The 19,013-nt window shown below is 34.0% G+C and overlaps 1 protein-coding gene across 4 annotated transcripts in view; it reads left to right on the top strand.

Moving 5' to 3' along the window:
* Nucleotides 1–19,013, top strand: part of LOC150095994 (dehydrodolichyl diphosphate synthase complex subunit DHDDS-like) — a 208,084-nt gene that overhangs the window by 135,001 nt on the left and 54,070 nt on the right. For 3 of the 4 annotated variants that reach the window (XM_090409669.1, XM_090409668.1, XM_090409670.1), the window contains exon 4: nt 8,710–8,826. The exons of the other annotated variant lie outside the window; for it this stretch is intronic. In XM_090409669.1, coding sequence (XP_090265795.1) covers nt 8,710–8,826 — 117 coding nt within the window. The remainder of the gene's footprint in view (nt 1–8,709; nt 8,827–19,013) is intronic. 4 annotated transcript variants of the gene reach the window in all.

Raw genomic sequence — 19,013 nt, 5'->3', positions numbered from 1 at the left:
AAACTATGAAGTGGTACAAAAAAAGTATTTTTCCCCCTTCTGGATATGACCTTACTAAATTCCCACTGTCTCTATAATGTAAAATTTGGAAAAAAACACAAACTTAGCAGACTACCAACTCATTCTTATCAGGGGAATAATTCAAAAGTATCCCCAGAACAACAGAGAGGTTGAAAGGACGTCCATCACCTGGAGATCAACCACTGCATCTCAAAGAAAGGCATTTCCCTTCTCTTGTACCTTCTACTGAGAAGAAGAAGAATGCAGCTCGAGTTTGTTATGTCTGTTCCAATACCACTCTTGAGCAGAAGAAGCGTCGTGAGAGCCAGTATATGTGCATCAAATGTGACATTGGATTCTGTGTACAGCCCTGTTTTGAAAAATATCATTCCATGCTAAATTTTTGGGAATTTTCATACTTAGTAATAACTGTGTTGTAAATAATAGTGCTCTTTATATATTTTGAGGGAACAAGTGTATATCAAGAATGTATGATGCTGTCCGGACTTCTTACTTCAGTAAGAATTTTAATTGATTTTATTTATAAATTTTTTGCAAAATCAATTCAGCACATGGGACAATGTCTGTAGATATAAAATTAGCAGTTAAAGGATTAACTGATTGCACTAATTGGAAAGGAATATCATTATTAAACACAAGTAAAATACTAACAAGAATAATATTAGAAAGAATTTTAAAAAACAAAAAAATAGACAAAAAGCTAGGAGAAACAAACACTAACAGCATTTAGAGCCATGTATAGATTAAATAGCAACACTCAGAATAATAATAGAACAGTCAATGAAATGGCATGCAAATTTTTATATAAACTTTGTTGATTTTTTAAAATAACTTTTGACAGCATTGACAGAGAAGCAATATGGAAATGAATGTCATATTATGGCATACCATGTGCAATTATCAACATAGTTAAAAACATTTATGAAAAATACAAAATGTAAATCATACACGTGTAGAACTTTCAGAAAAGTTCTACACGTGTATTGAATTTAATTGAATTAAAACTGGAGTTAGACAGGGCTGCATTCTCTCCTTGATAATATTTCTTATTGTTAAGAAGAAATACCAAAGGGATACAATGAAATATAATGGAACATCTACATAACCTGGATTTTGTAGATGATATGTCTACTGGCACAACAACATATGAAAAAAAACAAAACAATAAAGCTCAATAAGAAGCCTTGACTGTTCGATTAAGGATAAATAAAATGAAAACATAAAGGACAGTATTTGCACTTCGTCTTAGTCTTTTTCCATCCTTTCATCATCATCAAATTCCTAACATATACCATCAGGAGATGTACAGGATCTTATGATAGTACTACATGAAAAGTTACATCATTACTAACTTCTTATCAACAGTTTTCCTCTAGATTAGCCATTACCTGTCAAGATTCCAATATTATCAGATCTTATATTTCTGTCTTCTAAAACACTTTTTGCTGTATCAGTCCACCTACATCTTGATCTTCCTCTGGTTCTTTTTCCTGTTATTCTGTTAAAGTGGCCATACCACCTGACATTAGTTCTGATAACACATTCCTGAATGGTAACAATGTCAAGTTCTTTCCTGATAACATTTTTAATATGATACTGCCATTGATGCCATCTGTTCAGCTCCCTAATTTTTCTCAGGATCATGTCTATGGTCTCTATTCTTTGATCAAGAGTTTATTTCTAACCCAGCTCCCAGATCCACAAATTAAAATTTGTATGAAAGCTAGTTTAATGTTTCAACTAATCTCTTTCTTATTCTATGTAAATTTATTCAGTTGACTTCCTACCATACCAGTGTTGCTAATTCTGCTGTCTATTTCCATATTTAATTTACCATCTTCACTAAAAATTGTGCCTCAATAGCTGAAATGTTTTACTTGTTCTATAGGTTCATCATTCAGAGTAAAGTTGATTCACAGTTGATGTTTTCAATGTTTCTGGCTATTTTCATTGTCTTTGTCTTTTTATTGCTGATTTTCATACCAAATTGCAGACTTGTACTGGATTTATTCAGGAGTATAACATCATCTGCATAAAGTAAATAACTAAGGATTAACATCACCAATTTTAATATCAGATTTAATACCACTTTCTTTATAATGATCATATAGATAATGAATAACAGCGGAGATAGGTGCACCTTTGTCACACACCTGATTTTACCTCAAAAAATCTTCCTGTATCTCCAAGTCTAATGCTGATTTGCAGATTAAATAAAGACTATATATTGGTTGATATAATGTCTTATTTGCATCACATAACTAGCATTTTCAAGAGCTTTCTTCTTGGCACTAAAGTGAAAATTTGATCCTGACAACCTCTATTTGGCTGGACCCCAGCTTGTTCTTCTCAAAGCTTCCTGTCCACAATTTTTCTTAGCTGTTTCTCAAGAATATTTGCATAAATCTTGCCACGAACACTCACTACAGAAATTTCTCTGTAATTCTCACATTCAGCTTTATTATCTTTTTCATATATGGATGCTATGAGTACTCTATTCCAGTCATCTGGAATTTGACCCTCTCACCAAATCTTCTGAATTATGCAGTGTAGCCATAATACTTTATCCTCAGTTTTCATGTCCCCTTTATCATCTCTAATTCCTTTTACAGTACTCTTTCCTCCATTTCTGAGCTTTTTCGATAGTCTCCAGAATATTTTACCACCTTCCTGATCTTTATTTTCTATGTTCTTACCGAAGTCATACCATGATTTTTGTTTAGTTAATTTTACACATTGCTTTGCTTTCTTGCATTTTTCTCTGCATTCCATAAGAGCATAAGCTGACTTACTTGCCAGGAACTTTCAATATGCTTTCTTCTTTTCTTGACTGTCTCTTTAACTTTCTGAGTCCACCATGGAGTTCTGATTTTTCAATCCTTGCAGATTATCTCACCACATGCCTCTCTGGCTGAATCAATCAAAGCTTTATTTAGAGTTTTCCATTGAATCGCTGAGGTTTGCTTCTTGTTTTCAGTTGTTAATTCAGTTTTTCTTGAATAATGTTTGTGTATTTGAGTCTGCGATTCACATCTGATAGTGTTCAACTGATTCATTTTAAAACTTTCTTACATAACTTTCTTTTTTAGTATGAAGTTCAGTTTTATCCTGCTCAACACTAAATAGTGCTCACTTCCTATTTCAAATCCCCTGAACACTTATGTCCTGAATCAGTAAGAAAATATCATTGTAGACAAAGTCATAGGTGTAGGTTTCTGTGTTTTAGCAGTTTAAAAGAAAGATTTCAGTATTGTGACCACGTGTTTATTAAGATAAGTAAAGCTAAACAAATCTCACAAGTTTTATATGTCGTTTGACTTGCATCTTCAGGGGTTACAAGTAACTAAAAGTTTAAACAAAAGAAATGAGAAATTACTCAAATTAGTCCATTAGATGTTGTTATGGCAGTCTAACTGTTCATCAAATTAAAAAATCCAAATGCAGAATCTATACATATGTTAATGCATGCTTTGATTGAACAATGCTGGATATTGTCATGTTCTGTTGTTCACGTTCACTCTGTCCAAGGTCTAACTTAGGTATATTTTTTATGAATGCTGACCAAACTTGGTGTAGAATTAGGCCTTGGTTTTTGTTGCATTGAGTTGGGATTCTAAGCATATTTGCAGCTTCTTTAAATTTCCTTGTGAAACAGTTTTTTTCAATATAAGACATGTTCGTTTTATGCCAAAGCACATTTTGGCCGGTAGAAGTTGTGTGGGATGCTAGGCCTGATTTGTGTTCTCTCCTTTTTTTGTATGTCTTTTTGATGTTCATTCATACGAATTTCCCCTGATCTTCCTGTCTGGCCTACGTAACTGATGCCACATGAACAATAAATTTTATTGACACCTGGTTGTTTTTTTAAAGGATGATGTGGAGGTTTTGGGGGATGTAGAAATCTTGATATTTTTCATAGCAGTAGAAAAACTACTTTAATGTTATGCTTGTATAGTAATTTGGCCAATTTGTCTGTAACATTTTTGATGTATGATAGCGTAATTGTGTTCTTGAAATCTTGCTTTTGTGAGATGCTTGTAGGAGGTGTGTTGAGGATTTTCTTGATTATCTTAGGTTCAAAAGCTTTTTTTTTTTTTTTGAGAATCTGTGTTAAATAATGTAATTCTTCATTCCACTTTTCTTCTGTGCTAGAATATTGTAAGCTCTATCCCTCAAGGTTTTTATTAAACCTATTTTTTTGCATGGGGTGATGGTGTGAGGCAGCATTAAGAAATCTTCCTGTGTTGGTGGGTTTTCTATAAATGGAGGAAGGTAATCTGTTTTCTTTTTCATTGATTTCTATTAAGATATCAAGGAAAGAGTTTTTTATGTTCTTGCTGTTCTAAAGTGAATTTTATGTTATTGTGCAGATTATTAAGATAATCTTTAAAAGCAGTGAGTTCCTCTGTTGTTCCTCGTTATGTGGACGATATAAATATCGTCTACATAACGAAGCCAAATTTTTGGTTTTTTATGATAGTTGTTAATACATTATTTTCAAAATTTTCCATATATAGGTTTGCTAAATCCAGGGAGGGAGGAGGCCCATTGCCAATCCTTTTTGTTCCCAAAATTTGTCTTGATACATGAAAAACGTATTTTTTATGCAATGTTTATATAGTTCTACAATGTCCGGTGGAAAAAGATCTTCAAGGAGATTCAATTCACTGTTTCATTTCTGGGAACATTTGTAAAAAGGCTGACTACATCCAAACTTGCCAAGATGTCTGAAGGTTCTATGTATATATCCTTTACCTTCTTAATGAAATGTACACTGTTCTTAATGAATGATGTTGTTTTTCCTATGTGTGGTGAAATCATATTAGTGAGGTGTTTTGCCAGATTTGAGGTCGGAGAGTCTCTTCCATCTACTATCGGTCTTAAAAGGAGTATCTTTCTTATGTATTTTTGGTTCTCCGTATATTCTAGGAACTAATAGGTGTTTTGATTGTAGAGTTCTTTTTAGTTCTTCAGTCCAATTGGGTATATTTTTAATTAGATCAGTGGTTTTATTGTGAGCAATATTATATGCAACAAAGCTGCAGCGATGTCTGACCAAAAGAAACGTAATTTAATTTAAAAATTTAATATACTTCTTCAAGAAAAAGAAAAAGAAAACATCTAGATCATTTCAAAGTTGTAATTAACCTTTCTTAAAGAGTCCTATCAACCAAAAAAAAATCTACTTTTGAAAGGTTTCAACTTCTCTTTAATGCCACACCACATCCCAAAAATTGATATCATAGCTCAAATCGAAAAAGGAATACAAAATCTACCTGGAGATGCATTGGATCTCATCTGCATACAAAGTACAACATTACTATTACAAAGCAAATTACCACCCAGAAACTTACCATATACGGAATCCACAGCCCTCAAAGAACTAAAATCAGACTAAAACATCGTTATAATTATGGCGAATAAAGGGAATGTGAAGGTAGTCATGAACTCAGAGGACTATAACAAAAAAATTAACATTCTTCTTGAAGATTCCAATACCTATATACCCTTATACAGATATCCCACTTGGCGAGCTTACAATAAAATCAATGATCTGATTAAAAATATACTCAATTGAACTGAAGAACTAAAAAGAACACCGTACAATCAAAACACCCATAGTTCCTGGAATATATGGAGTACCAAAAATACATAAGAAAGATACTCCTTTAAGACCGATAGTAGATGGAAGAGACTCTCTGACCTCAAATCTGGCAAAACACCTCACTAACATGATTTTATCACACATAGGAAAAACAACATCATTCATTAAGAACAGCGTACATTTCATTGAGAAGGTAAAGGATATATACATGGAACCTTCAGACAGCTTGGCAAGTTTGGATGTAGTCAGCCTTGTTACAAATGTTCCCAGAAATGAAACAGTGAATCTCCTTGAAGATCTTTTTCCACCGGACATTGTAGAACTATATAAACATTGCATAAAAAATATCTTTTTCATGTATCAAGACAAATTTTGGGAACAAAAAGGAGGAGTGTTTTGAAAATTTGGCTTCGTTATGTAGACGATATTTTCATCATATGGCCAGGAACAACAGAGGAACTCACTGTTTTTAAAGATTATCTTAATAATCTGCACAATAACATAAAATTCACTTTAGAACAGGAAGAACATGAAAGACTACCTTTTCTTGATATCCTAATAGAAATCAATGAAAAAGAAAACAGATTATCTTTCTCTATTTATAGAAATCCCATCAACACAGGAAGATTTCTTAATGCTGTCTCACACCACCACCCCATGCAAAAAATAGGTTTAATAAAAACCTTGAGGGATAGAGCTTACAATATTTCCAGCACAGAAGAAAAGCGGAATGAAGAATTACATTATTTAACACAGATCCTCAAAAAAAAAAGAATGGTTCAAAACTTTTTTTTTTTTTTTTTTTTTTTTTTTTTTTTTTGAGGATAATCAAGAAAATCCTCAACACGCCTCCTACAAGCATCTCACAAAAGCAAGATTTCAAGAATGCAATTACGCTACCATACATCAAGAATGTTACAGACAAATTGGCCAAATTACTATACAAGCATAACATTAAAGTAGCTTTTCTACTGTTAGAAAAAATATCAAGATTTCTACATCCCCCAAAACCTCCACATCACCCTTTAAAAAAACCAGGTGTCTATAAAATTTATTGTTCATGTGGCATCAGTTACATAGGCCAGACGGGAAGATCAGGGGAAATTCGTATGAACGAACATTAAAAAGACGTACAAATAAAGGAGAGAACACAAATCAGACTCAGCATCCCACACAACTTCCACCGGCCATAATGTACTTTGGCATAAAACGAACATGTCTTATATTGAAAAAAACTATTTCACAAGAAAATTTAAGGAAGCTGCAAATGTGTTTAGAATTCCAATTCAAAGCAACAGAAACTAGGGCCTAATTCTACACCATGTTTGGTCAACATTCATAAAAAAATATACCTAAGTCAGACCTCAGACAGAGTGAACGTGAACCAGAACATGACAACATCCAACATTGTTCATACATAGAATGCATTAACGCATGTATAGATTCCGCATTCGGATTTTTTAATTTGATGAACAGTTAGACTGCCATAACAACATCTAATGGACTATTTTGAGTCATTTCTCATTTCTTGTGTTTAAACTTTTAGTTACTTGTAACCCCTGAAGATGTAAGTCAAACGACATACGAAACTTGTCAAGTTTGTTTATCTTTATTTATCTTAATAAACATGTGGTCACAATACCGAAATCTTTCTTTTGAATAACATAGTCAATTAGACTATGAGTTTCCTTCTTTTCATACCATGAATATGTTTGTGATAACAGTGAAGTCCACTTGATGATACTTTCCATTGCAATTTTCTATAGCATATTTGACAACCAACTGTCAGAATTGCAACAAAGCATTCCAGTGATGTAGAAATCCATCACTGTGATCTGTCACTGGATCACAGTGATGGATTTGTACCATCAACTTTCTCTGCAGTTGCAACTTGAATCATTCTGATCACTTTTCTAAAAACTCTTTTATGATTGGTCTCCATTTCCTCAAACAACCAAATTGTCTTAACATAGGCACATGTCTGTACAATATTTCATTGTAAACTTTGTTGATAGATTGTCTTTTTCATGTTCTGCTTTTTTCTCTCTTCTTCTTTTGCTTCAACTTTCTGTACTTCTATCTCTGTAAAGTCTTCATTTAAGAGCTCTTCTTCCACTAACTGCTCTACTTCTTTGTTGTCACCCTTCAGTTCTTTCTAAAAAACTGAAGATCATATTCATCAAAACCATACCTAAACAGAGAAATGATTTCCTAAAACTTTCCCAATTTTGGGAAGTTATCTTACTTTATACCCCTCTTGACTATATTAATTTTTTTTTTTTTTTTTCCATTAGTGATTTCAGTGTGATTTTCTGAATTCTACAGGATCAAGCTCTCCTCTTGCTTTTAACATCGTACGTTATAACATGTCCTATACTTTTCAGTTGTTATGATATTTTAGATTTTCTAAGCATTAACAGTGGTCTTCAAACAAGATCGAAAATTCTACTATCATTAAATTATTTATTCTCATTGTAAGTATTGGCTTTTAATTAGTTTTATTTAAGTTTATATAATTGTTTTTAGTATGTTTATACATCATTTATTGGAAATATATGGATTTAAAATATTTTTACAAATTTGAAATATCTTAGCAGAAAGTTAATTCATGGAAAGTTACTCTTGATGTTGTCTCCCTGATTACTAAACATTAAATTGAAAATGAAAGAACAGGGTTAAGATGCTTACTGTTGTTATGTATTTTTTAATTCTCAGCAGTGAGTTTTAATGGAAATATTTTATAAGTAGAGATTTTTTGAGAGAAAGTAGTAAGTTGGAGAGATGAGGTTCATCTGTTGCATCCCTTCTGTAGGGAAGGGATACAACAGATGAGCTCTACCCCCCCCCACCTTTCCAGCAATCACTTTCCAGTGATTGCTGGAAAGGTGGGGGTGAGGGTAGAGAGTAGTTGTTCACTGAAAACTCCAGGCCCACTTCCATTATCCAGCCAGAAATTTCCCTAATCTTTATATATAAACACTTTTATAGATAATCTGTTCTCTCAGCTGAGTATAATTAATTTTTAAAAAAATAAAAAACTCAAAGATGCATTTTAACTCGGTTTTGTTTTTCGTTGTCATTAGAGAGAAACTTGATAAATATGGTGTTCACATCCAGATTTTGGGTAACTTAAGTCTGCTACCACTTGATCTGCAGAAGATGATTGCTGAAGTAATGCTATATACCAAAACATATAATAGGTTAGTTGCATTTAGTATTGGTATCTCATTTGCTATTACTGTAGTACATTAGTGATTGGCATTGTTTTGACTAAGTAGTTTTAATTGTAGCAATCAGTTCTTGTGATACATGCATGTGATGATGAAGTTTGTTGTTTATTTCATTAGAAATACAAGTTGCTTGATGAGCCTAAAGATTTTGTACGGATGATAACTAAATGCTACTTTAACAGGTTTTATTCTCTCTCTCTCTCTCAACTTTTCTCTAAATGTTGAGAGTGTTCCAGCACCATTATCCCATTCCTGTAATGCATGCTTTGTTGAATAATGTTAATAAATGCATCTGTAGAAAAGTTATAGGTGCAGAAATGATCAGTTGAATTTTCCCTTTCTGAACAATATCTAAGATTTTTTCAGAGAGGTTTTTTGTCAGAGTGGATTGGGGAGTTTTAAAGGGTAATTTTTTTTTGCAGGGGTGGGTAACATTCTACAAGAAGATAAACTGTTTTCTTGGAGGTTTAGATAGAGATATATAATTAAACCAGGGAAAGGGCAGAGATTAATGCTTATTGAAGAAAAATATATAGGTGTTATTAATTGTAAAGAGACAGAAATGAATTTTTTTTAATTTTTTGTGAAAAATAAGATAGGATATTTTAATATTTTATCTGATAAATCTAATAAATAGATAGATTTGTTAACTCAATTATGAGATTGTGTGCTGATCAATAATTATGGCTTGATTAGCTGATTTTTTGAAGCTTTGATAGGATAGGATTTGTTAGCAACAAGAAAATATCGTTAATGGACAGAAGTGGTAAAAAAAAAATAATAAATAATGTTTTTTGAAAAATTGGGATTATACACATTATGAAAAATGTTATGGGGGGGCTGTTCCAAAAAACATGGGATGATAAACCCAGACTAAATATTTGAGAATAGTTTGGGGCACAGTCATTTTAAGATCAATTCCAACCCAGCAAATGTAAAAACCTCTATTTACGAGGGTGGTTTGAAAGGTTCTCGGCCTAACGATGAAAAAACGAATTTATAATTTCAAAATTATTTTTCTTTTTCAACAAAATCTCCCTTAAGACTAATACATTTATTCCAGCGATGCTCCAGTGTCATTAAACTGTCCCTATAATGGTTCTCAGTAAGATCTACAAAATATCCCTCTACAGTTGCAATCACCTCTTGATTCAAAGAAAAATGCTGACCAGCAATAAAGAGTTTTAGTTTTGGGAAGAGATAGAAGTCAGAGGGCGCCAAATATGGGAATAGGGGGATGTTCCCTAGTGTAGATCCCTTAATTTCCCATTGCCAAAAGACCTTTGTGGGCAGGTGCATTGTCCTGATGAAAGAATTTTAAGTTATTGTTCTTGAAAGCTGGATCTGAAATCAAACAGTTGCATAGGGACTGGAGGCCACAGTATGAGAGTTCTGGTGTAATTAGAGAGAGTAAATAGATAGCATCAGTGTTATAATCCTGTTGAAATTAAGATATTGGAAAAAATCTTGACATCATTAGCATTCAAGAATATGTGGTGGTGGAGTCACTTAAACAAAATGGAAGAGGGAAATTAGCTTTGTGTTTTATACTAGGATGAGGGGAAAGACGCAAAAGAAAACCACAATCTTTAGGGATTTTGTATTGCAGTTAGTAGATGTAGAAGACTGAAATATAAGATATGACGATATTGGAGACTTGGCAAATAATGGATTAATTTGGAAGTGGTGACAGAAGCTGCTGCTGCTGCTAATGATGTATCCTCATTTATGTGATATTTCCATATTATCCTGTATACCAAATTCTCAACTTGTTTACTTAATTATAAAATCATACATGTGCCACAGCTGAAAATTATTTATTGTATAATTATTTTATCTTATGCATTATAAGACATCAGCATAAGCAAAGAACAACAGTAATAATTTGAGCAAAAGAAACGGTAGAGTGCATGTTCATTAACCACGCTACCGGCCAAGACGTCAAGGTTATCATGGATGCAAAGTGCATATTAAAATTGTAATACCATTGATATTACATTGAAATATATGATGGATACGAAGCATTTGAGGATGCGTATTTGATCCATATTGAATGGTAAGGTGGTTAAGTTAAAAGCAATTGGGCTAAAAATAATAATTAAAAATAAAATTGACCTATTTAATACAGTTGAGGTTAACAATTTCCAAACTTTAGGGAGAATTAGACACTCATTGCAATTAAGGTTTTGTCAGTGAAGTAGGGCTTCGGCACTTTCTTTGAATAAACATTCATATTTATACATAGATCTTTGTAATAGTTTGGTGTTTTTCCATTGGATTAAGTTGACTCTTAGCAGGATCCCTACATAATCTAAGAGTATGTATTCCAATCACACAGGAATGATTTCATTTTACATTCACTGGGATCCTACCAAAAATCAACTTAATAAACTTAACGTTATTGGATAAAACATCATCCATTGATCAATAAACTATTAAAAAACTCAGATGCTGTCATGCATGACTCCCCCCCCCCTCCCCGAATATATGGTACACCAAAACTACAAAAAAAGTAATGGCCCACTTAGATCTATTGTAGATTCCATAGGTAACTCCACTTGCAAAATCTCAGGATTTCTGTCTTAACCTTCTTCGTCTTCTTATTGACCACTCAGGGTCTTCAATAAAAAAAAAATTTCCACAGAATTTCTCACAAGAATAAAAGATATTAAACTGACATCTTCAGATACTGAAACAATAAAATTTCTGTTCCAAGAATTTGATTTGAATTAATACAACCTTTTAAGTTTATATCCAACCAGCTCAAAATGTTTTGTCATCTAGACAAAAAATAATTTGATACCTTTGTTTTAATTAAAATTTTGCAGCAGCCTTGGGAAATGTCCTCATTTGCCCACCTCTAATATTTTTCATTGGAAAACCACAACATTCAGCTAGTTCTTAAAAAACATACTGTGCATTAGTATGTCAATGAATGATAAAATATCAAGAGATTTGCACTTGCACACTACTTATAAAATGGTTGTGCATACAAGAAGTATTTTGTATCAATAACATGAAAAGAATAATGCATACTCAGCTTTTTGGAACATGCATTTCTTTATTTTACTTTACTTTAGTTTTACTTTCAAGACTAAAAGCTATTACACCAACATATGAGCGGGGGGGAGGGTCTAGTAAACACCTAGAACAAAAATGATATTAAAGCAACTGATATAACCACAAGAAAGAACTTACTAGTAGCAGAGTTATGAAGGTAACTTATATTCTTATATCCTCATATGTTCTTTCTTGTGGTTATATCAGTTACTTTAATATCAATTTTGTTCTAGGTGTTATCAGATACCCCTCGTATATGCTAACTCTGACAAGTTTGCAGTTGTTTGTTGCTCTCTCATATACTATCTGAAAAATAAGAGGACTACACTGTGTGTGTATACCTACGTGTGCACACACGCACACATATATATATATAATTTATAGTATTCCCACACATGAAAAGTTGTTCAATATATAGTGTTAGTACTATTTATTCTCATTATAGCACACTTGTAGGACAGCCAGTGGCGGATTGCCCATTAAGGCAATGAGGCTCGTGCCTAGGGGCCTCCAAGCCAAGACATTTTCCTATAGTGTTTTAAAATAGATTAATGTTTTCAATAAACATCATAAAAATCTTGATTATTTTAAGCGAAAATTTTTTCAAAACAATTATTACATTTTAATACATATTTTGAACAGCGCATACTATCTACACTTTAAATAATGCAGCAATACCAATGTTGGCGTTAGTTGATAAATTTTGTATTTTGAACAGCACGTGCTATCTACGCTTTAAATCAAACCGCATTACCAATGTTGGCTCACGTCGCTGTTGACAGCTTCGAGTTCACAAAAACTGATTGCATTGCCGAGATAGAAAGTTTCACCTGGTTGCTCCTTAACTTCATTTGTTATTGAATCGTGTAAGAGTGAGGTGTTTGTTTCAAAAATAACTTTTTAGTGTGACTTTTTGTGTTTTCATTATTTGAGTGTAGTGCAAGTAAAAAAAAAACTTTGTAAAATTATAAAAAAACTGATAAAAAAATTTTTTTAAATAAAAAATTAAAAAAAAGTTTTATTATTATTTATCATCCTTTAACTTTTTAACAGGCAGAAAAATCCAGAAGTTCAAAAAATTCAAAATTACAAAATTTCATTTATTTGCCACCTAACTTTTCTTTTTTTATTATTATTATTTTTTGGGTGGCCCCCAAATATAATTTGCCTAGGGGCCACAACTATCCTTAATCCGCCACTGAGGACAGCACAGGAACAGTTTGTTATAATGGATAATTTGCTATAGTGAATTTTTTAGCATAGCATAGCATAGCATTATACCTATGGGATTTTGATGAAAATCCTTTCCTACTACTTATATGACAAACTTTGTAGTGCTCAAATATCTCAAGCTTATTGTAGCTGATTTTCAAGCCCTAAATCTGATCTCCATACAATCTTTCTGTGAGGTGGTAACATTCTAGTCACTTTTAATGCTTCCAAAACACAGTTTTGTCTTTTTCTCACAAAAAATACCTTAGTTCTTCCTTTTACCTTTAATAATGCTCAGCTTAACAGTTAAGATCAGTTCTTGGATTAACACTTACTCATAGTCTTTCCTGGCATAACTTCATCACTTCTGTAGCATCCTTTTCACTTCTATATAATTATTTTTTATCTGTCCAGGTACTAACTCAGTAAAAATCACAAATCTTCAATTGTTCTCATATCCTTGATGGCACACATAAGATCCTAGAAATATTCTTAATACTATTCAGAAGAGGGCATTTTAACTTATTCACAGCCCTTCTTTCACTGATTTTCTCCAGCCAGCATCCCACAGGCCTGGTTGGCTGAGTGGTTAGTGTATCTCTCTCTCTCTCCAACCAAGAAGCTGCAGGTACGATCACGAAGGGCATGGGGTGTTTGATTGTCCTACTAACCTGTTACCATATGTACTGCTGTGACCTGGCACAGTATGACCTTTGATGTCTTTGTGCTATAAAAAGCAAATTAAAAAAAAAAAAAAAAACATCTCGCAGATGGTCAGTTTCTTCATTATCTTTTCCATGGACTCAATTCATACTCATCATCATCAAATTCCTGCCATGTACCCTCAAAGGATGTACAGAATATGATAGTACTACATGAAAAATTTACATCATTACTAACTTCCTATCTACAATTTTCCTCCAAATCAGTCTGTTACTTGTCAAGACTCCAACATTACCAGATCTTATATTTCTATCATCTACGGCACTTTGTACCGTATCAATCCACCTATATTTTGGTCTTCCTCTGGGTCGTTTTCCTACCAACTTGGCAGAGAACACTTGTTTTGCTAATCTCCTCGCCCATTCTGTTTAAGTGACCATACCACCTGAGATTAGCTCTGCTAACGCATTCCTGGATGCTGACAATGTCAAGTTCTTTCCTAATATCCTAACATTTTTTAATATGATATTGACATTGATGCCATCTTTTCACGCCTCTAATCTTTCTCAGGACTCTCATATCTGTAGTCTCTAGTTTTTGGTCAAGTGTTTTACTTCTGACCCAGCTCTCAGATCATTATCATCATCATCATCAAATTCCTGCCATGTACCCTCAAGGGGTGTACAGGATATGACAGTACTACATGAAAAAATTACATCATTACTAACTTCCTATCTACAATTTTCCTCCAAATCAGTCTGTTACTTATCAAGACTCCAACATTATCAGATCTTATATTTCTATCGTCTAAGGCACTTTGTACCGTATCAATCCACCTATATCTTGGTCTTCCTCTGGGTCGTTTTCCTGCCAACCTGGCAGAGAACACTTCTTTTGCTAATCTTTCCTCTCCCATTCTATTTAAGTGACCATACCATCTGAGATTAGCTCTGCTAACGCATTCCTGGATGCTGACAATGTCAAGTTCATTCCTAATATCCTCATTTTTAATATGATATTGCCATTGATGCCATCTGTTCATGCCTCTAATCTTTCTCAAGACTCTCATATCTGTGGTCTCTAGTCTTTGGTCAAGTGTTTTACTTCTGACCCAACTCTCAGATCCATAAGTTAAAATTGGTTTGAACACAGTCTTGTATACAGCTAATTTAGTGTTCCGACTAATTTCTTTCTTATTCCATATGAATTTATTCAATTGACTTCCCACGATACCAGCTTTGCTGATTCTGTTGTCTATTTCTATATTTAGTTTACCATCTTCAGTAAAAATTGTGCCTAAGTAGCTGAAATGTTTTACTTGTTCCACAGGTTCTCCATTCACAACACAGTTGACATTTTCAATGATTCTGCCTATTTTCATTGTCTTTGTCTTTTTATTGCTGACCTTCATACCATATCTATTACAACAGCTATTCAATTTAGTCAGAGAATCTTGCAGACTTGTAGCGGATTTATTTAGAAGTATAACATCATCCGCATAAAGCAAAGAGCTGACATTAACATCTCCAATTTTGATATCAGGTTTAATACCACATTCCTTCATAATGTGATCCATATAGATAATGAATAACAGAGGGGATAATGTACATCCTTGTCTCACACCAGATTTAACATTAAACCATCTTCCTGTACTTCCTTCAATTCTAACTGCTGACTCACAATTCAAATAAAGACTAAGTATTGCTTGATATAATGCCCCATTGACACCATATAACTGCAGCATATTGAATAGCTTCTCTCTTGGCACCTTGTCATATGCCTTTTCCAAATCGACAAAACTTAAATACAGATCTTTGTTATATTCCCATGCTTTCTCGACTATTTGTCGTAAAGTGAAGATCTGATCCTGACAGCCTCTATTTGGCCTGAATCCAGCTTGTTCTTCACCAAGCTTTTCTTCCACAATTCTTCTCAACCGTTTCTCAAGTATACTTGCATAGATCTTGCCAGGAACACTCAGTAGGGAAATACCTCTGTAATTCTCACATTCAGTTTTATTTCCCTTTTTATATATGGGTACTATGAGAGCTCTACTCCAATCATCGGGAATTCGTCCCTCTGTCCAGGCTTTCTGAACTATGCAGTGCAGCCACTGTAAGACTCTTATACCACCATACTTCAGCATTTCTGGTCGAATATCATCTACTCCTGCTGCCTTTCCACATTTCAAGCCTTTGATGGCTTTTTCTACTTCAAGTATGGATATGTATTCCTGACTGCATGCCTGATCAGTGTTTTTTATCACTGTGCTATCATCACTGCTTGTTTCATTTAGCAGTTTTTCAAAGTAATTACTCCATACTTCAAGGATATCTTTTTCTCCTGTTTTCATTTCACCTTTATCATCTCTAATTCCTTTTACAGCACTCTTTCCTCCATTCCTAAGCTTCTTCAACAACCTCCAGAATATTTTGCCACCTTCTTGATATTTATTTTCTATATTCTTGCCAAAGTCCTCCCATGACTTTTGTTTAGCTAGTTTTACACACTGTTTAGCTTTCTTACATTTGTCTCTGTATTCTGTAAGAGTAAAAGCTGACTTATTTGCCAGGAACTTTTGATATGCTTTCTTCTTTTCCTTCACTGCCTCTTTAACTTCCTGTGTCCACCAGGGAGTTCTAATTTTTTTATCCTTACAGACAACCTCACCACATGCCTCTCTGGCAGAATCAATCAATGTTTCCTTCAGAGTTTGCCACTGAATCTCCAAGGTTTGATTCCTGTTCTCAAACTCTTTCATTTTCTTTTCAATAATATTTCTGTATTTTAGTCTACAGTTCACATCTGAGAGCTGCTCAACTTTTATTCTCTTTAAAACTTTCTTACATGTTATTCTTTTCAATATGAAATTCAATTTTATCCTGCTCAAGACTAAATAGTGATCACTTCCAATTTCAAATCCTCTGATGTTTTCTCCCTGGTGCAGGACACCAGAGAGAAAACATCACTATCAACAATAACATAGTCAGTGAGACTTTTCTTATTCCTAGCCTCTTCTCTCCATGTGAATTTGTGCACATTTTTATGTTGGAACATGGTGTTAGTAATAACCAGTCCATGTCCTGAGCAGAAATCCAACAGATATTTGTCATTATTAGCTTTGCTCTTTTCTCCAAATTTTCCCAAAATATTTTTGTATGTCTCACAATCATTTCCTACTCTACTATTTAGATCCCCAACAAGGACCAACTTTTCCTTTTTCATTGTGTCAGTTGCTTTTTCTAAAGCCTCAAAAAATTCCTCCACTTCTACCTTAGTAGAACCTTCTGTGGGACCATAGGCACAAATAAGTCTCATTGTCCAGTTCCCCATTCTCATATTTGCCCACATTACTCTACTTGAGACTGACTGCCATTCAAGAAGATTAGCCTTGTATTTTGTGTTGAATACTATGGCTACTCCTTCTTTTCCTTGATTGTCATTGCCTGAATATAATATTTTGTATTTATTGCTCAGAAAGATCTCACCAGTTTTGGTCTTTTTTGTTTCAGTCACCCCTATTATGTCGATCTGGTACTTATCTAATTCCTCAGCTAGCTCCATTTCTTTGCCATTCAGGCTTCTTACGTTGATAGTACCGATCTTTAACTCTGGTGATGTTGAGTTGGGGTTTGTTTTCAGATTTGTTCCAGTAGCTGACTTTTCGCTGTTCGCCCTGGTTCCCTGGCGAAAACAACAGGGGCCTTGTTTAACCGGGCGACGCCCCAGCCGGCATGAAATTTTGTCATGTTGTACCATCATTTTTTATTTTGGTTTAACCAATAAGAATACAATTTGGTCGGCTAAATCCCAAATTGCCAGTCCATCCTCATTCGTTCAGTATCAAAGTAGATACCCAACAGGATGCACCACGAGAAGGTGAGGATTGGACATTAGGTCAGAAGCCCTGGTCGGTTCTCCACATTCCTTTAAAGGCTATGTGGACGTCTCCTCTCAGTTATACAGCTTTGACCCTTGAGCACCCCCCTCTCAGGGGGGTGCTTAAGTTCTCATATCCATAAGTTAAAACTGGTTTGAACACTGTCTTGCATACAGCTAATTTAGTGTTCCGACTAATTTCTCTGTTATTCCATATGAATTTATTCATTTGACTTCTTACCGTATCAGCTTTGTTGATTCTGTTGTCTATTTCCATATTAAATTTACCATCTTCACTAAAAATTGTGCCTAAGTAGCTGAAATGTTTTACTTGTTCCACAGGTTCTCCATTCGCAACACAGTTGACATTTTCAATGATTCTGCCTATATTCATTGTCTTTGTCTTTTTATTGCTGACCTTCATGCCATATCTATTACAACAGTTATTCAATTTAGTCAGAGAATCTTGCAGACTTGTAACAGATTTATTTAGAAGTATAACATCGTCTGCAATACCACTTTCCTTCATAATGTGATCCATATAGATAATGAATAACAGAGGGGATAATGTACATCCTTGTCTCACACCAGATTTAACATTAAACCATCTTCCTGTACTTCCTTCAATTCTAACTGCTGACTTACAACTCAAATAATAATGCTCCATTGACACCATATAACTTTAGCATATTGAATAGCTTCTCCATATCGACTTAAATACAGATCTTTGTTATATTCCCATGATTTCTCCACTATTTGTCGTAAAGTGAAGATCTGATCCTGGCAGCCTCTATTTGACCTGAATCCAGCTTGTTCTTCACCAAGCTTTTCTTCCACAGTTCTTCTCAACCGTTTCTCAAGTATACTTGCATATATCTTACCAGGAACACTCAGTAGGGAAATACCTCTGTAATTCTCACATTCAGTTTTATTTCCCTTTTTATATATGGGTACAATTAGAGCTCTACTCCAATCATCGGGAATTCGTCCCTCTGTCCAGGCTTTCTGAACTATGCAGTGCAGCCACTGCAAGACTTTTATACCACCATACTTCAGCATTTCTGGTCGATTATTATCTACTCCTGCTGCCTTTCCACATTTCAAGCTTTTGATGGCTTTGTCTACTTCAAGTATGGATATGTATTCCTGACTGCATGCCTGATCAGTGTTTTTTATCACTGTGCTGTCATCACTGCTTGTTTCATTTAGCAGATTTTCAAAGTAATTACTCCATACTTCAAAGATATCTTTTTCTCAAGTTTTCATGTCACCTTTATCATCTCTAACTCCTTTTAGAGCACTCTTTTCTCCATTCCTAAGCTTCTTCAACAACCCCCAGAATA

The sequence above is a fragment of the Typopeltis vanoorti genome, chromosome 19 (assembly GCF_054136105.1).
Source record: "Typopeltis vanoorti isolate ZY-2024b chromosome 19, IOZ_Tvanoo_1.0, whole genome shotgun sequence".
NCBI classification, from domain to species: domain Eukaryota; kingdom Metazoa; phylum Arthropoda; class Arachnida; order Uropygi; family Thelyphonidae; genus Typopeltis; species Typopeltis vanoorti.
This window is presented reverse-complemented; position numbering and strand designations above follow the sequence as displayed.